Source organism: Crocuta crocuta, unplaced genomic scaffold (assembly GCF_008692635.1).
Source record: "Crocuta crocuta isolate KB4526 unplaced genomic scaffold, BGI_CrCroc_1.0 scaffold71, whole genome shotgun sequence".
Taxonomy (NCBI): domain Eukaryota; kingdom Metazoa; phylum Chordata; class Mammalia; order Carnivora; family Hyaenidae; genus Crocuta; species Crocuta crocuta.
In genome coordinates this window covers 2249485-2262603 of record NW_027527548.1, presented here as the reverse complement: position 1 = coordinate 2262603, position 13119 = coordinate 2249485, and the positions used below count along the sequence as shown (strand labels likewise).

The following is a 13119-nucleotide window of genomic DNA, read 5'->3' as shown; positions in this document are numbered from 1 at the left end:
GAAAGATGCATGGTGCTCGAATCATGCGTGGCGTGGGGGTGCTCACCCAACACCCTCAGTGGAATGTATTGTGAATGAGAATAAGCTTTAACTGTGTTCACTGACATTTTTAGAAATCTCTGCATTTTTGCTACAGCCGTGAGTCTACTGACTACTATGTAGGTCTAACTGGGAAGGCAGAGTTGAGTGTCTGTAACCCATAGTGGGGTGGGAGGAACCGTTTGATCACTGTAAGGAGACAAACGGAACCACAGGAATGCGGTATAACACAATGTGGAGCCCTCGGGCTGGTTATCAGTTTATTTGGCAGAGACTTGAGTCTTCTCAGGATAGAGAGATCAAGGGGAGAATAGAATGGTCCTCAGCCAGGGCAAGGGAATAACCCAGCAGGGAGCCAGGTAGCACTCTTCTTAGACTACGTAGGCATCCTCTGGCCCACACCAGTGGTGGGGCAGCTAGAGCCTAGGCTTCATCATGGATTTGAAGGGTTCTCTGGAAGAGAAAAGTCAAGTGGTTAAAAGTCAGGGAACCCTAGGGAACATCCATGTCCAAACTTAACAACACCCCTGGACCCGGTTAATGAGAAAAGGGATTTGTTCTGTAATTCAGGGTTACCCACTGTTAAGCAATTTCTCCCAAGAGGTTTGCCAATTCAGCAGACAGGGGGAGGCTGGGTCTTCTGGGCCTACTTGAGACAAAGGGCCAATGGGGAGGTCAGACTAAGGAGTCCATAATTGGGGTCATGGTTAAGGAGGGATGAATAAGTGAAAGGTGACCCTTTGGGGGAACTTAAAGAAAGTGAAGGAAGAAAAGTGGAGCCCCCCCTGGCATGTTTGTGTCTTGTTTTATTTTGCCCTGAATGTCAGCCTAGGTACAGAGATAGTAGGACATTGTGTGACTTCTGTTCCAGGTCACAGCTTCTGAATGAGGGTGACCAGTAGTGAGGAAGCAGAAACGAATAATAATAAAATATTAACAAAGTTAAAAAAAAAAAAAGAAATACAGATTGTTACAAGATGCTGAAGACAGAATAAATTCAACTGACTCTAAGAGGCATTGAGAAAAAAGGATGAAAGAACACAAGAGATCCCAAATAAAATGCAAAAAATAAAAACAATAAGAGAAAATGATTAATAAAGAAGATGGACAAAGAAAATCTAAATAAATGAATATAATTGGAGTTCTTAAAACAAAACAAGGGTTATCAATATTAAAAATTATAATTAGAGGACACATTTCATCAACAAAAGAAAACCTAGAGATGCCTATGTGTCTCAGTCTGTTGAGTGTCTGATTCTTGATCTCAGCTCCAGTCTTGATCTCAGGGTTGTGAGTTCAAGTCTTGTGTTGAGCTCTGTAATGGGTATGAAGCCTACTCAATACATACATACATATGTACAAACATACTAACATACATACCTGAATCCATGTAAAAAGGGACCACCATAGTGACCCAGAAGAGCTCAAAAATCAGATGCTTGGTGTCCTCACTTATTTCTTCACCTTCTCACACCCACTCACTAATGATTTTCAGGAACTTAATTCTTCCCAAGCTAGGACACTGGACAGACACTACACAAATTGATGGGTATGCTTCTAGAGAATGTCATTTTAATGGTATCATTTTAGGGTTAGGAACACCTTCCTTAGGATAGAGCCTTCTTGAATTTGTATTTTGTGCCCATTCTAATTATATTTAGACCCATGTGCATTTCTTGGTGGTAGGTATTGCACTCAGCACCTAAACCCAACCCTTGCATTCCAGATAACTTCCTATAACTTCTTAGTTAGGGACCCTGAGTTTGTTATGAAACGTACAACTAGAAGAGGCACAGGTGGGACATACTTTGGGAGTGAAGGCATCAGTATGGACCCATTTGTGAGCATTGGGGGCAGCCAAAGGATGAAAATGAGTCAGGAGTGGGCAACAACATGATATATGAGATGGGGAAGATACTTCTAGAGTCCTCCCATCTGTACTGACATAGAGAAGGAGCATGTTTGGAGCATGAGAAGAGAACAGGTAATGCAGAAGCCATGATAACCTTGAGGCCATGTGTTTCTCACAGACAGACCAGCCTGATCAATGATTCCTCTCAGGCTGGAACCTGGCCTTCTGGAGATCCAGGTCATAGCACAATTTACATCTGCTCCCTCCTCTGCTTCCATGAGAGTCAAGGTCTTCCAAGGGTCCCCACTCCTCCGCTCGACCTGCCACAGGGGCACACAGTTGTTCCACAGCACAGAACGCGCGGTGCTGGCCAGGCAAGCACTCCTCCCAGCCAAAGCAGTCTAGGTGTGGCCTCTCAGTCCACTGAGTAGGAGTGGAGTGCCCAGAGAGCTCTGGGGAACATGGGCCAGGACACCAGTTATCACAATGGAGAAGACCAGCAGCTTCCAGTAGAATTCACGGTCGGGGTGAGCACACTGGTGGCAAGGAGTAGGTCAGCTGGCAGCACACTGTACCCACATGGGAGGGAGCACTGGTCATGGACGTGGGAGGTCATTCCCTATGTGGGCCCTGGCAGGTAACTTTGCCTCTCTTAATAGTCTCTCCCAGGGTGTTGGGGGTCATGGCCAAGCACTGGCAAGATGCTTGCAGAGTCAGGCTGTCCGAGGAAGCACCACGTACATGCTCCCACACAGCATGCCCTTACCGCCCACCTACATCTGATGATGTCTGTGCTGCTGGTTGGTCACGATCTCTTTCCTATGGGCTCCGGGTCCTAGCTCCCAGGATAGGTGGAGAAGCTCCTCCAGTACCAGGAGCCCTGGAACGCTTCTGAGATGGCCAAAGACTCTGGCCTGAAAGAGGCAGGTTTCCACTCCAGACAATCCTCACTGATGCCCAGCAGGAAGTGCTGCCCTGGAGTGTAACACTGCACCCCTGCCTCCAGCAAGCCCTGCATATCCCCCTGAGTTCTTCACACTTGACTCCATTTCTCCTTTGGGCACATGTGACCTAGTCCCTGGGTTAGTCCAAGGACTACCTCAGAGGAGCTGTGCTTGCACAGAGTAGTCAGGAGTCTATACCACAGTGATTAAAGTCCACTGATTCATCATGAGACCATGGGCAACACTTAGTGGCCAATTAATTCTTGGTAGCATCACCATAAACAACCTGTTTCCCATCACTTGGCTTCTCACTGGATTAAAAATGAGAGAGAATGAGACCATAGGAGGGGGATTGGGTAAAGGTGGGGACCACTCATTTGATGGAAGACACTAGAGTCTCAGGTCCTGGCACTCCATTCCATGCCCCCTCACAAAAGGGGCCATATTGATGGAGGATGGGGTGGGAGATGATAGTGTAGGCACTCACTTCCACACCCATGGTCTCACCATAATGGAGAAGCAGCGAGGAAACAGGAGATGCAGACAAATATCCTCCTCTAGCCACAACTTGACCTCTCACTCTTGGCCTTGAACATGTCACTTAACCTCCCTGGGATTGACCTTCTTCATTGTAAGGACAGTAATCTGAACCTCACAAGAAGAATGAGAACAGAATGGAGGTAAATTAAATTTAAGAAGAGGTCTCCTTGGGTGCCTCCTACTCTGTGCCCCAAAGTATAGCCCCACCTACCTCATTTTTAACTTGGCCCTTCTGACTCCAGGCTGAGGAGTGTTCTGGTTCGCACTGGGAGATACCGCACATGAGCAGTTTCTCCCCTGGCAGTACTGCTTCAGTGAGCAGATCAACAATAAAGCTGGGCCTCAGGGCCCTGGCAGGGGAGCAGGGGCCAATGGGAGAGAAAATAGGAAGTATGACAAGTATATCAGAGCCCTGGACTCAGAGAATGGGACATTCTGGAGTCTGCACCGGGTCCTCAATGATTACAGGCACAAGGAGTAAAGTAGGCAGGTCTGTGGACATTTGTTCTGGTTTATTTGACAGGAACAAGCAGTTCAGACAGGAGGGAGGGTGCATTCCTCTAGACACCCTGGTGCCGGGGATCTGAGGTCCTGGTGTCTTGGTCTGCCTAGAGGGTTGGGGGAGCAGGATGCACAAAACAGCCCCACCACCCACTCCCTAGAGGCTCATGCAAATATTTCCACAGAAGGTTGAACAGCATATGTTATTTGCTTGACAATCTTGGTGATATTCACATGGACGTCTGCACATATATATGTTGGTGTGTTTTTCACAAACCTTGACTTCATTGAAGAGCTCTATCTCTGAAACAGAGCAGGAGCAGGGTCAGCAGAACCAGACCCCTAGGGAGCACATGTCTCAAGCTTAAAGCCCCTCCAAGGACCCCAGTACCCAGGTCCCACTTATGAAGCTCTTAAGCTTTTCAAGGAACTCACTTTCTGCCCTTTACCCAATCCTGGTAGTATCTTAAATCCTATATCCCTCAAATTTAGCCAACGGATCTCAATGCCTGGCCTTCCTGGGCCTCTCCATTCCCTGGAGCCAAGGACCTGTCTCCCTTGTAAGTCATGGCCTTGGTGAAGTCACCCCCATAGAGTCTAACCTCTAAGAACTCAGCAAAGTCTGAGACATCCTGCAGACCCTCTCACTCCCCAGGATTTGCAGGGTCCAGATTGGGAGATGACTTGCCACTTTGCCCCCTCTCTCCTGTGCCAGTCACTGTGTCCAGGACCGCTGCCGCTTCCCAGAAAATACCACTTGCACTAGTTCCCTTCCACTGCCACCATCCTGGTCCCTCTGATGAGAACTCTGACTTGACCCTGGACACCCCAAAACTTACTTTCCCAGGGCCCTTTCATTCTGCACCTACTCCCATCACTATTTCAGGATGTTTACACGGCACATAAGTGAAGAAATCCAAGAACAGTTGTTTGGCTTCCCCAAGTGATTCTCGGCCCTGACGTACCTCTCACTACATTATGTACCATTTGTGTCCTGTATTTGGAATGGAGAATCGAAAGACATAGGTTCCCCCTCCACCCTCATTGTTGTTCCCAGTGCTGAGTAAAGAGGCCGGAGAGTCAGGGCTGGGGGGACCCGGAGTCTTCACAGCGCTGTGGTCAGAGCAGGATGTGATTTAAGATTCAGGTCCTCCCCAGAAGGCACACAGCCCCTCCTGGCCCCCTTCCCTCCCCACCCCCTTAGTCCATCACCTACTCTGCATCCCGTTCAGTTTACGGTGCCCTCCCTGGGCCTGTAGCAGCAGCACAGAGAGGAGCAGGAGGGGCAGCAGAGCCTGGGTCGGCATGCCTCTGGCCAGAGCAGAGGGCTCGCAGTCTGGGAGAGACTTCCCTGGAGAGCTGGGTGGTTGTCCTGGGCTCCTCCCTGCCTCCGCTGGCCAAACAAGAAGCCTTTCCCCTCCTCCCCTCTGCCTGCTCCTGACCATGGCCTGTTCTCTGGGACTCGGGCTTCTGTAGATGACCCCTCCTCCTACACGATTTACTCTCTCCTTTGCAAACAATTCTTCTTACTTTCTAATTATAAGATAATTTACAGTAAAAAGGAGAAAGATATAATTGAAAAAATTGTCATAATCTCACTGCAGAGAATTAACCTGTGCCTCTTTGTATTACCATTCTATTTTTTGCATATTTAACATAAATTATCTGTTGTTTTCTCACATTTGGGATCACTGACCTTTTGTTACCCATCTTTTCCCATCCTCATCTAATCAGGAATAATTTCCCAGTATGGTTTTCCATAAGTACACATGTCTCACTTAGAATAAATACCTGTTGTTGCGGTGCCTGGGTGGCTCAGTAGATTAAGTGTCCAACTTCAGCTCAGGTCATGATCTCACAGTTTGTGGGTTTGAGCTCTGTATCGGGCTCTGTGTTGATGGCTCAAAGCCTGGAGCCTGCTTCGGATTCTGTGTCTCCCTCTCTCTGCCCCTTCCTTGCTCCTGCTCTGTGTGTCTCTCTCTCAAAAATAAATAAACATTTAAAAGAATTTTTTAAAAATTATCTATTGCCAAGCATTTGCCTTGTTCTAATTACTGATTATCTAGACAGTATATTATGTTGAGCATTTTCAACCATAAATCTTTATTTTTTAGACTAATATAAGAGAGATGGAACTTATGGATGTAAGGGTTAAGTAGGCATTTCAAGTAGAAGTAAATAAATGCACACATACATACCTGTTTACCTCTACAGATGCACACACACACGGAGAGACAAACAGAGAGAGGAGGAGTAAGTTTTGTAATTAAACATGTCTACATATGTTGAACTCAACAGAGGATGAGTGTCAATTTCTTCAAATGTTGTAAGGCACCACAGTATAAATCAGGAGATGTTGTGGGGGAATCAGCCCTCTATTGTCTATAAAAATTTGAGTAGCAGAGGTGTGTTCATAGGTTTTGTGCTTTGAAACCTGATTCCAATATTTGCCAGCTTCGTAACACTGGGACAATCCTAAGACCTCTATAGACTTCGTTTACTCGTTATTTCTTGGCACCTCCAGTGTGTGGATGAAATAAGATGACATCTATAAGCACCTTCATACTACCTGGCACACAGCGGGTACTCAATGTAGTACATTTGTCTTCTCTCCAGCCTTGCTTCCCAACCACACATAGCAAGCCCCACACAAGCAAGGACTCTTACCTCTTAGTTTATACTGGGTCTTAAGACCCAGCCCTGGAATTGGACTCTTAGAAGAGAAACCTTTTGGTCCAGGAGCCAGTGGGACTTGCATGCTTATACAAGCAGATCCGCTGACTCCACGTGGATTGGTGGCAGAGCCAGGAGTGGATATAGGAACCCAAAATAGCCATTTCAAATGAACTATCTCTAGTCTCTTAAAGAACAATGTGGGGAATTTGTTCTGGTTTAATGGAGTGAGGGGGTGAAGTCTGCATCAGGGACCTTTTCCTGTTCCATGAGGTTGAGAGTCAATTACTCTACCTTGTCCTTCAACTTAAATTATTTCTTCCTGTTGACAGGCTCCACTACCTACTCCCTTAGGGGGAGCCTCTCAGCCTTTCCTTTCTCACCTGCCTCCTCTTCTCTACTTGTTCATCCTAGTGGCTGTGGGAAGATCTCCACAAACGGTGTCCTCTTTCGACATTTTCTGAGTGGGATAGTTTTAGCCCAAAACACTCAACCCTCACCCTTTACTCTGAGGTCAATTGTACAGACCTCCCTATCCAAAAAGGATTCCTAAGTGATGCCACCAGCAGCCATTTTTTTCTTTGGAGGTTGGATCCTTTTAAAAATGCAAACACTGGGGCGCCTGGGTGGCTCAGTCAGTTAAGCATCTGACTTTGGCTCAGGTCATGATCTCATGGTTCGTAGGTTTGAGCCCCACATCGGGCTCTGTGCTGAGAGCCAGCTCAGAGCTTGGAGCCTGTTTCAGATTCTGTGTCTCCCTCTCTCTCTGACCCTCCCCTGCTCATGCTGTCTCTCTCTCTCTCAGAAATAAATAAAACATTAAAAAATTTAAAAAATGCAAACACTGTATGATCTCACTTATATGTGAGTAGAAAACAAAGACAGCTGAAACTCATACCTACAAAGAACAATTTGGTGGTTGCCAGAGGTGGGAGGTAGGGTATGAATAAAATGTGTTCAAAAGGTAAAATTTTTAGTTATAAAATGAGTAAGTCCTGGAGATGTACTGTACAACATGGTGACTGTAGTTAACAGTACCATCAGGGCGCCTGGGTGGCTCAGTCAGTTAAGCGTCTGACTTTGGCTCAGGTCATGATCCCACGGTTCGTGGGTTCGAGCCCTACGAGCCCTGCGTCGGGCTCTGTGCTGACAGCCAGCTCAGAGCCTGGAGCCTGCTTTGGATTCTGTGTCTCCCTCTCTCTCTGACCCTCCCCTGCTCACGCTGTCTCTCTCTCAGAAATAAAACATTAAAAAAAACAACAACCCAGTACTGTAGAGTATATTGAAAAGTTACTAAGAGACTAGATCTTAAAAGCTCTCATCACAAGGAAAACAAATGTGTGATTGTGTGGTGATGAATGCTAGCTAGATTTTATTTTGATGATCATTTCAGTATATCAATTTTGAATCATTATTCTGCATACCTGAAACTGATACAATGTCATATGTCAATTATATATTGTTGCACATGAATTTAGCCTCAGTCCTTCCATCTTAACCCAGAGTTTATCTTCTAGGCCTGCACTTGGAGGGCTACGTGACTATCCTCAGGGGCAAGGAAAAAAAAACAAGTAAGAGACAAGAGACAAGGGTTAATATATTCTGCTAATGGTTGTTTATGACACAGTTTGCATACTTGGTCCTTGAGATAATGACTATTCCCTTGAAACTCCCCTACATCCCTAAACCTGTGCCTTGAAAATAGCGAATGTTGTCCTACCTACTGCTCTCTTTATCACTTTGTAGCCTTTTTGCAATAACCGCTCAATTCTGCTTCTGCGCTGCCTGCTTGCCTGCATGCTCATTATAAAAAGCCCTAAGCCCTTGGACTCGGGACGCACATTTAGAGTTCTGTGTTAATTCTGTGTGGTCCCGGCCAGTAATAAGGACTCCCTTAATTTGGCTTCAGTGGTCTCAGTTGGTGTCTGTGTCTCTAGGCAAAACAATATCAATTTAAAAATGCAAATGCATGTGGAGTATATTTCTAGGATATATGGAGAGCTCAGGAATGGAGACTATGAGAGCAGACACCAACAACACAAACCTACAGCTGTAGAAGAAAACATACGCACCTTATGAATCAAAAATACATGAGCAAGTATTATTTATAGGTGTAATATATGTGTGTATGTGTATATATATAGTCATATAATATGTACACATACATGATAATGTGTATGTATCTGTACATACATCCATGTCCATCTCTGTGTGTGTGTGAGTATACATTAGGGGTGTTTATATATATATGTGTAAAAATGTGTGTGTTTATATATGTGTGTGAATACACACTGTGTATATAAAATATACAGATAGTGACAGCAAGAGCCTGCTCTTTTCCTAAATTCTACACAGCTTTTTTGCATAGCCATCTGCATGATGCAGAACTAAGAGTGGTAAGAATCCTGGCAGGAAGCTCCTCGGCACTCTCAGCGACTGGGCTCCTCAAACAGACCCCTGTGGGCCCCTAATATCGGCGCCAGACACAGGGCAGGGCTGTGATTGCCCTTAGGGAACATCGTTCTCCTAACACGGAAAGCAAGGACTTGGGAATCCATATTCAGTGACTTTAGGTTTGGCACCATTTGCAGTCCCCATCGAAGTTCCCTTCAGTTTGCTCCCACACATTTGAATCCAGGTCCCTAATGTCTGCCTTTGGTCTCTATACAGTCCACCCTCCTCAGCCAAGTCCCTGAAACCCCACTGCTCAATGCACCCAACACATCCCGGGGGAAATCACTTGTATATGGATGTCTCTAGTCAATGTAGGAAATATTCTTGGAGACCGAGTTTGAAAGAAGGAGGTATGCTCCTTGGGAGCCCTGGCCCTTGCCCATTTGACTCTTGTCTTTTGTCTAATCAGCTCCAAATCATGGCTACAAGTGCCCAATATAATCCCCCCTCTGATATTTGGTGAGCAGATCCCACCCCTCCACTCGCAAGCCCCTGACAAGATCTTCATGATAGATTCCATCACTTCCCTTCCCTCATTGACTGGGTGGTCATCTGTCTTTCCTAAAGTCTTCCCTATACAGTCTTTTTTTCTTTATCCACATACGACTCCCAGGGCATTTGGTGGGAGATGGTGTTATGCCTGAATTAGCAAAAAAGAATCAATACAGACAAGGGTGGGACCTTATTAGCACAAAGCAAGTCCAAGGCAAATAGATGTACAAACTGCCCTTCACTCCCCACCTTTGGGTAGATCAGATGCATTAGATAAAATTCTAGACTTGGGTCGGCTTAGGTGGCCAGAGCTGTGACTCAGGTACACAGCGTTCCTCCTAACTTACAGGAGGTAATGCTCACATCAAAGACAATTCGCTACTTTGGAATGGTACTACATGATACAGCCAACATGTAGTTCCCGGGTAGAACTTACAGATCTGCCACAATCCAAATCACCATTAAGTTCTAGGCCTTTGAACTTTGTTTTTCTGCTCCTCTGGCCCCCATTCCAGGCCACAACCTCCTCCCTCCTCCCCAAAAGAAAGTGGCCACATAAAAAGAGCTTTCAGCCAGTTACTGCAGATACTCAACTCAGATACCTTCAGAGGTAGGTGGGGGTAAGGGTATTGAGACATGAAATTTTATTTGTGGCTTCTTGAATCAGTTCCCGGCCCAGGTGGTATCGACAATATTTATGTGAGATGGGAATTATTGTCTCTGGTGTCCAAATAAGAAAACTGAGAAGTGACATACCTGTCTGAGGTTCCACAGGTAAAAGGGGCAGACATGAAACAAGATACCAGTATTGCCGACTCTAAATCTAACGCTCTCTCCTCTTAAACATTATCTGGAAAGCCTAGGATGCTGAATTCTGAGGGGAGCAGTAGCTCTGGGTCTCTGTGATGCCTAGGGGCCTTGCACCACCCTACACTCTGTCTCAAACGATGACCAAAGAATCACCCAGAATCCTGTATGTGAGTAGTACCCGGCCTGGGTGTGATTATATTTCTCTTCTCTGGCTCAGTTAGCGCACCTGAGGTGTGCAAAGAAGGGGATTGGATATCCCCACGGTCCTGAACCCCCTTTAAGGACAAGTAAGGAACTCAGAAAACTGAACTAAGAGTAAGACCTTCTCAATGAACAGATCTCAAAGTTCTGGAAAACTGAAAAGGCAGTTTCCAGGAATCCAGGTCCACTGCAGTGCATGCTCACCTTCACCCAGCTACCTCCTCCCTCATACCCCACCTGTAAGTGGACGACAGAGCATCTGCATTGCGCGACTCTCTTGCTGTGTGCTGACACCTTCAGAGGTGAGCCAGGCTCCAGAATCGGATATCCTGCCACCTTGAGCTGGTTTTCTTGTGCAAACAATGTGAGCGATTTAAAGGATTTCTGGAAACCTGTCATGCTAAAGACACTTTGCCTTTGCCCTGGAGCTTCAGCAATTAGGTGATATCTTTTGGTAAACATTGCCCAGTGGTAAGTGAAGCCCCAGTACCTTCACCTGGCAGTTTTCCTTCATCCAGCCATGCTGAGGCAAGCTTGTGGGGACAGGTTCTGGAAGGAGAATGTTGGAGCGCAGATGTAAGCACCTAAGAGTGGAAGTCCCCCCAACATCTGATCTTTTACATCTTAAAGCTTCTCTCATCCTTTTGTTTATCTCCATAATCTCCTTTCTTCTTCCCTTCAGGTCTCCTAACTCCAACCTGCTCAAAGTCAATGTGTCAAAGATTCACATGCCTAAAACTTGCATTTTTCCAGCTTCTAAATTTCACTTATTCTGAAAGGAGAATAAGTTTTCAAAGGTCCCTTTGAAACATTTTGCGCCTTTTATTTTTTTAAAAAATATTTTTATTTATTTCTAGGAGAGAGAGAGAGAGAGACAGCGTGAGCAGGGGAGGGTCAGAGAGAGAGGGAGACACAGACTCTGAAACAGGCTCCAGGCTCTGAGCTGGCAGTCAGCACAGAGCCCGATGCAGGGCTTGAACCCACGAACCGTGAGATCATGACCTAAGCGAAAGCCGGACGCTTAACCGACTAAGCCACCCAGGCGCCCCTCTCTTGTCTGTATTCTTTATTCAGAATGACTACTTGTTTCTTTTCTTCTCCTGGAAAATGTAGGTAGGTCCCCCACCTTTTGTGTGACTGCTCAGTCACAAAACATCTCAACTTAATAATTAAATGTGGGGCGCCTGGGTAGCTCAGTCAGTTAAGCATCTGACTTCGGCTCAGGTCATGATCTTGTGGTTTGTGAGCTCGAGTCCCACGTTGGGCTCTGTGCTGACAGCTCAGAGCCTGGAGCTTGCTTTGGATTTTGTGTCTGCTCCTCCCTTGCTCATGCTCTGTCCTCTCTCTGTCTCTCAATAATAAGTACATGTTTAAAAAATTTTTAAATAATTACATGTGCAGGTGCATTTAATTAACCACAACTCCACCAATTGTTGACAACTGTGGAGCAAGTGTGGACTCTCTCCTCCCACAGAAGCTCTAGCTGTGGAAAAGGATGTGGTTAATATCTCCATCTTGGGCTCTTTGTGGTTCTGTTCTGTCACCCCCATCTGGCTAAAAAGCATTTCTGCCTCCTATAGAGTAGAGGCAGGGAGAGCCAGTGGGAGGGAGTAGGGCAGTTCTCACACAGTAGATGTTACCCTAAGCTGGCTTTGTGCCGCTGGCACTATTTCATGGGAGATTTCAAGGGTTCACTGCACACACAAAACCCTCTGGCCATTGACAACTTAGATGTGCCCCAACTGCAATCCTCTTCTCTGTTACTAAAGGCCACACTGGCCAGATACCTCACCCTTTCCAGTCTTCAGTCATGACTCAGATCTTTGGTATCCCTACAAACTTCTGGAGACACACAGTAAGCTCTATGAGTAGTAGAGCCTTTTCTCTCCATTGGAATTAGAAGACAGCTTCTCTGCTTCCTGAGTAGAGCTTTGTACCAATAAAATCTTTGAAACCTTCTCAACTCCTTCAACTTTGGATCATCTGTTCAGATGAAAGCTTGGAGTTCCTTGACAGTTCTTGGCTGTCAACTTTCTCAAGTCCTGTGGAGTAACCTATCTGTCATAACTCATTTTGGATTCACTCTGGCACTCTGTCTTAGGGTCTAGACTAACACGTCCATTATAATATCCTATTATATATGTTCTTGAGTAAAAAAAAAATCCAGGACACTTGATGTGTTCTATTATTCCAAGTTCATCAAAATATTGAGGACAACAAAAAGGATTCACATACACTGGTTATCTCTGAGTGGTGCAATTACTAATGCCTATCTATTTCCTTCTTGTAGTTTTTGTTGTTTGACTAGTTATACAAGCTGAAGATTTATTGATTTCTAATCAGAAAAAGCAATGCATTTTTAAACGAAATAATTTTGCAAAAGAAGTGGCATGTAATATGAGATGGGGAAGTAGCCTCGGGAAGCCAATGGCTAGTTTGACATGTTGTTGGGTAACAGAGGGTGAAAAGGGAAAGTAGGAGAAAGAATAACCCAATATTCATGAGCACGTTCTCTCTCTCTCTCTGATCCTACTCTCCTTAATTCCTGTTCTACCTCTGGCGGCACTGGGAGAAGACCAGAACTCAACCCAAACACGCATAGAGACCACTGTC

General features: G+C 45.7%; 1 protein-coding gene across 1 annotated transcript; it reads right to left on the bottom strand.

Annotated features, from left to right (window-relative positions):
- Positions 1 to 3982: 3982 nt before the first annotated feature.
- On the bottom strand, positions 3983 to 5183 carry LOC144233566 (WAP four-disulfide core domain protein 10A-like). The gene is made up of 2 exons (XM_077766549.1): positions 5093 to 5183; positions 3983 to 4179 (listed from the first exon to the last, which is right to left on the bottom strand). The coding sequence occupies exons 1-2, from the start codon at positions 5181 to 5183 to the stop codon at positions 4034 to 4036; spliced, it is 237 nt and encodes a 78-aa protein (XP_077622675.1). The 3' UTR covers positions 3983 to 4033.
- Positions 5184 to 13119: the final 7936 nt, after the last annotated feature.

Bases quoted from the DNA above. Each gene is read 5' to 3' on its own strand.
- LOC144233566 (XM_077766549.1), bottom strand. From the start codon at position 5,183: ATGCCGACCCAGGCTCTGCTGCCCCTCCTGCTCCTCTCTGTGCTGCTG. The intron at 4,180-5,092 runs GTAGGTGATGGA...GCTCTGTTTCAG, and splicing joins TAAACTGAACGGGATGCAGA to AGATAGAGCTCTTCAATGAA.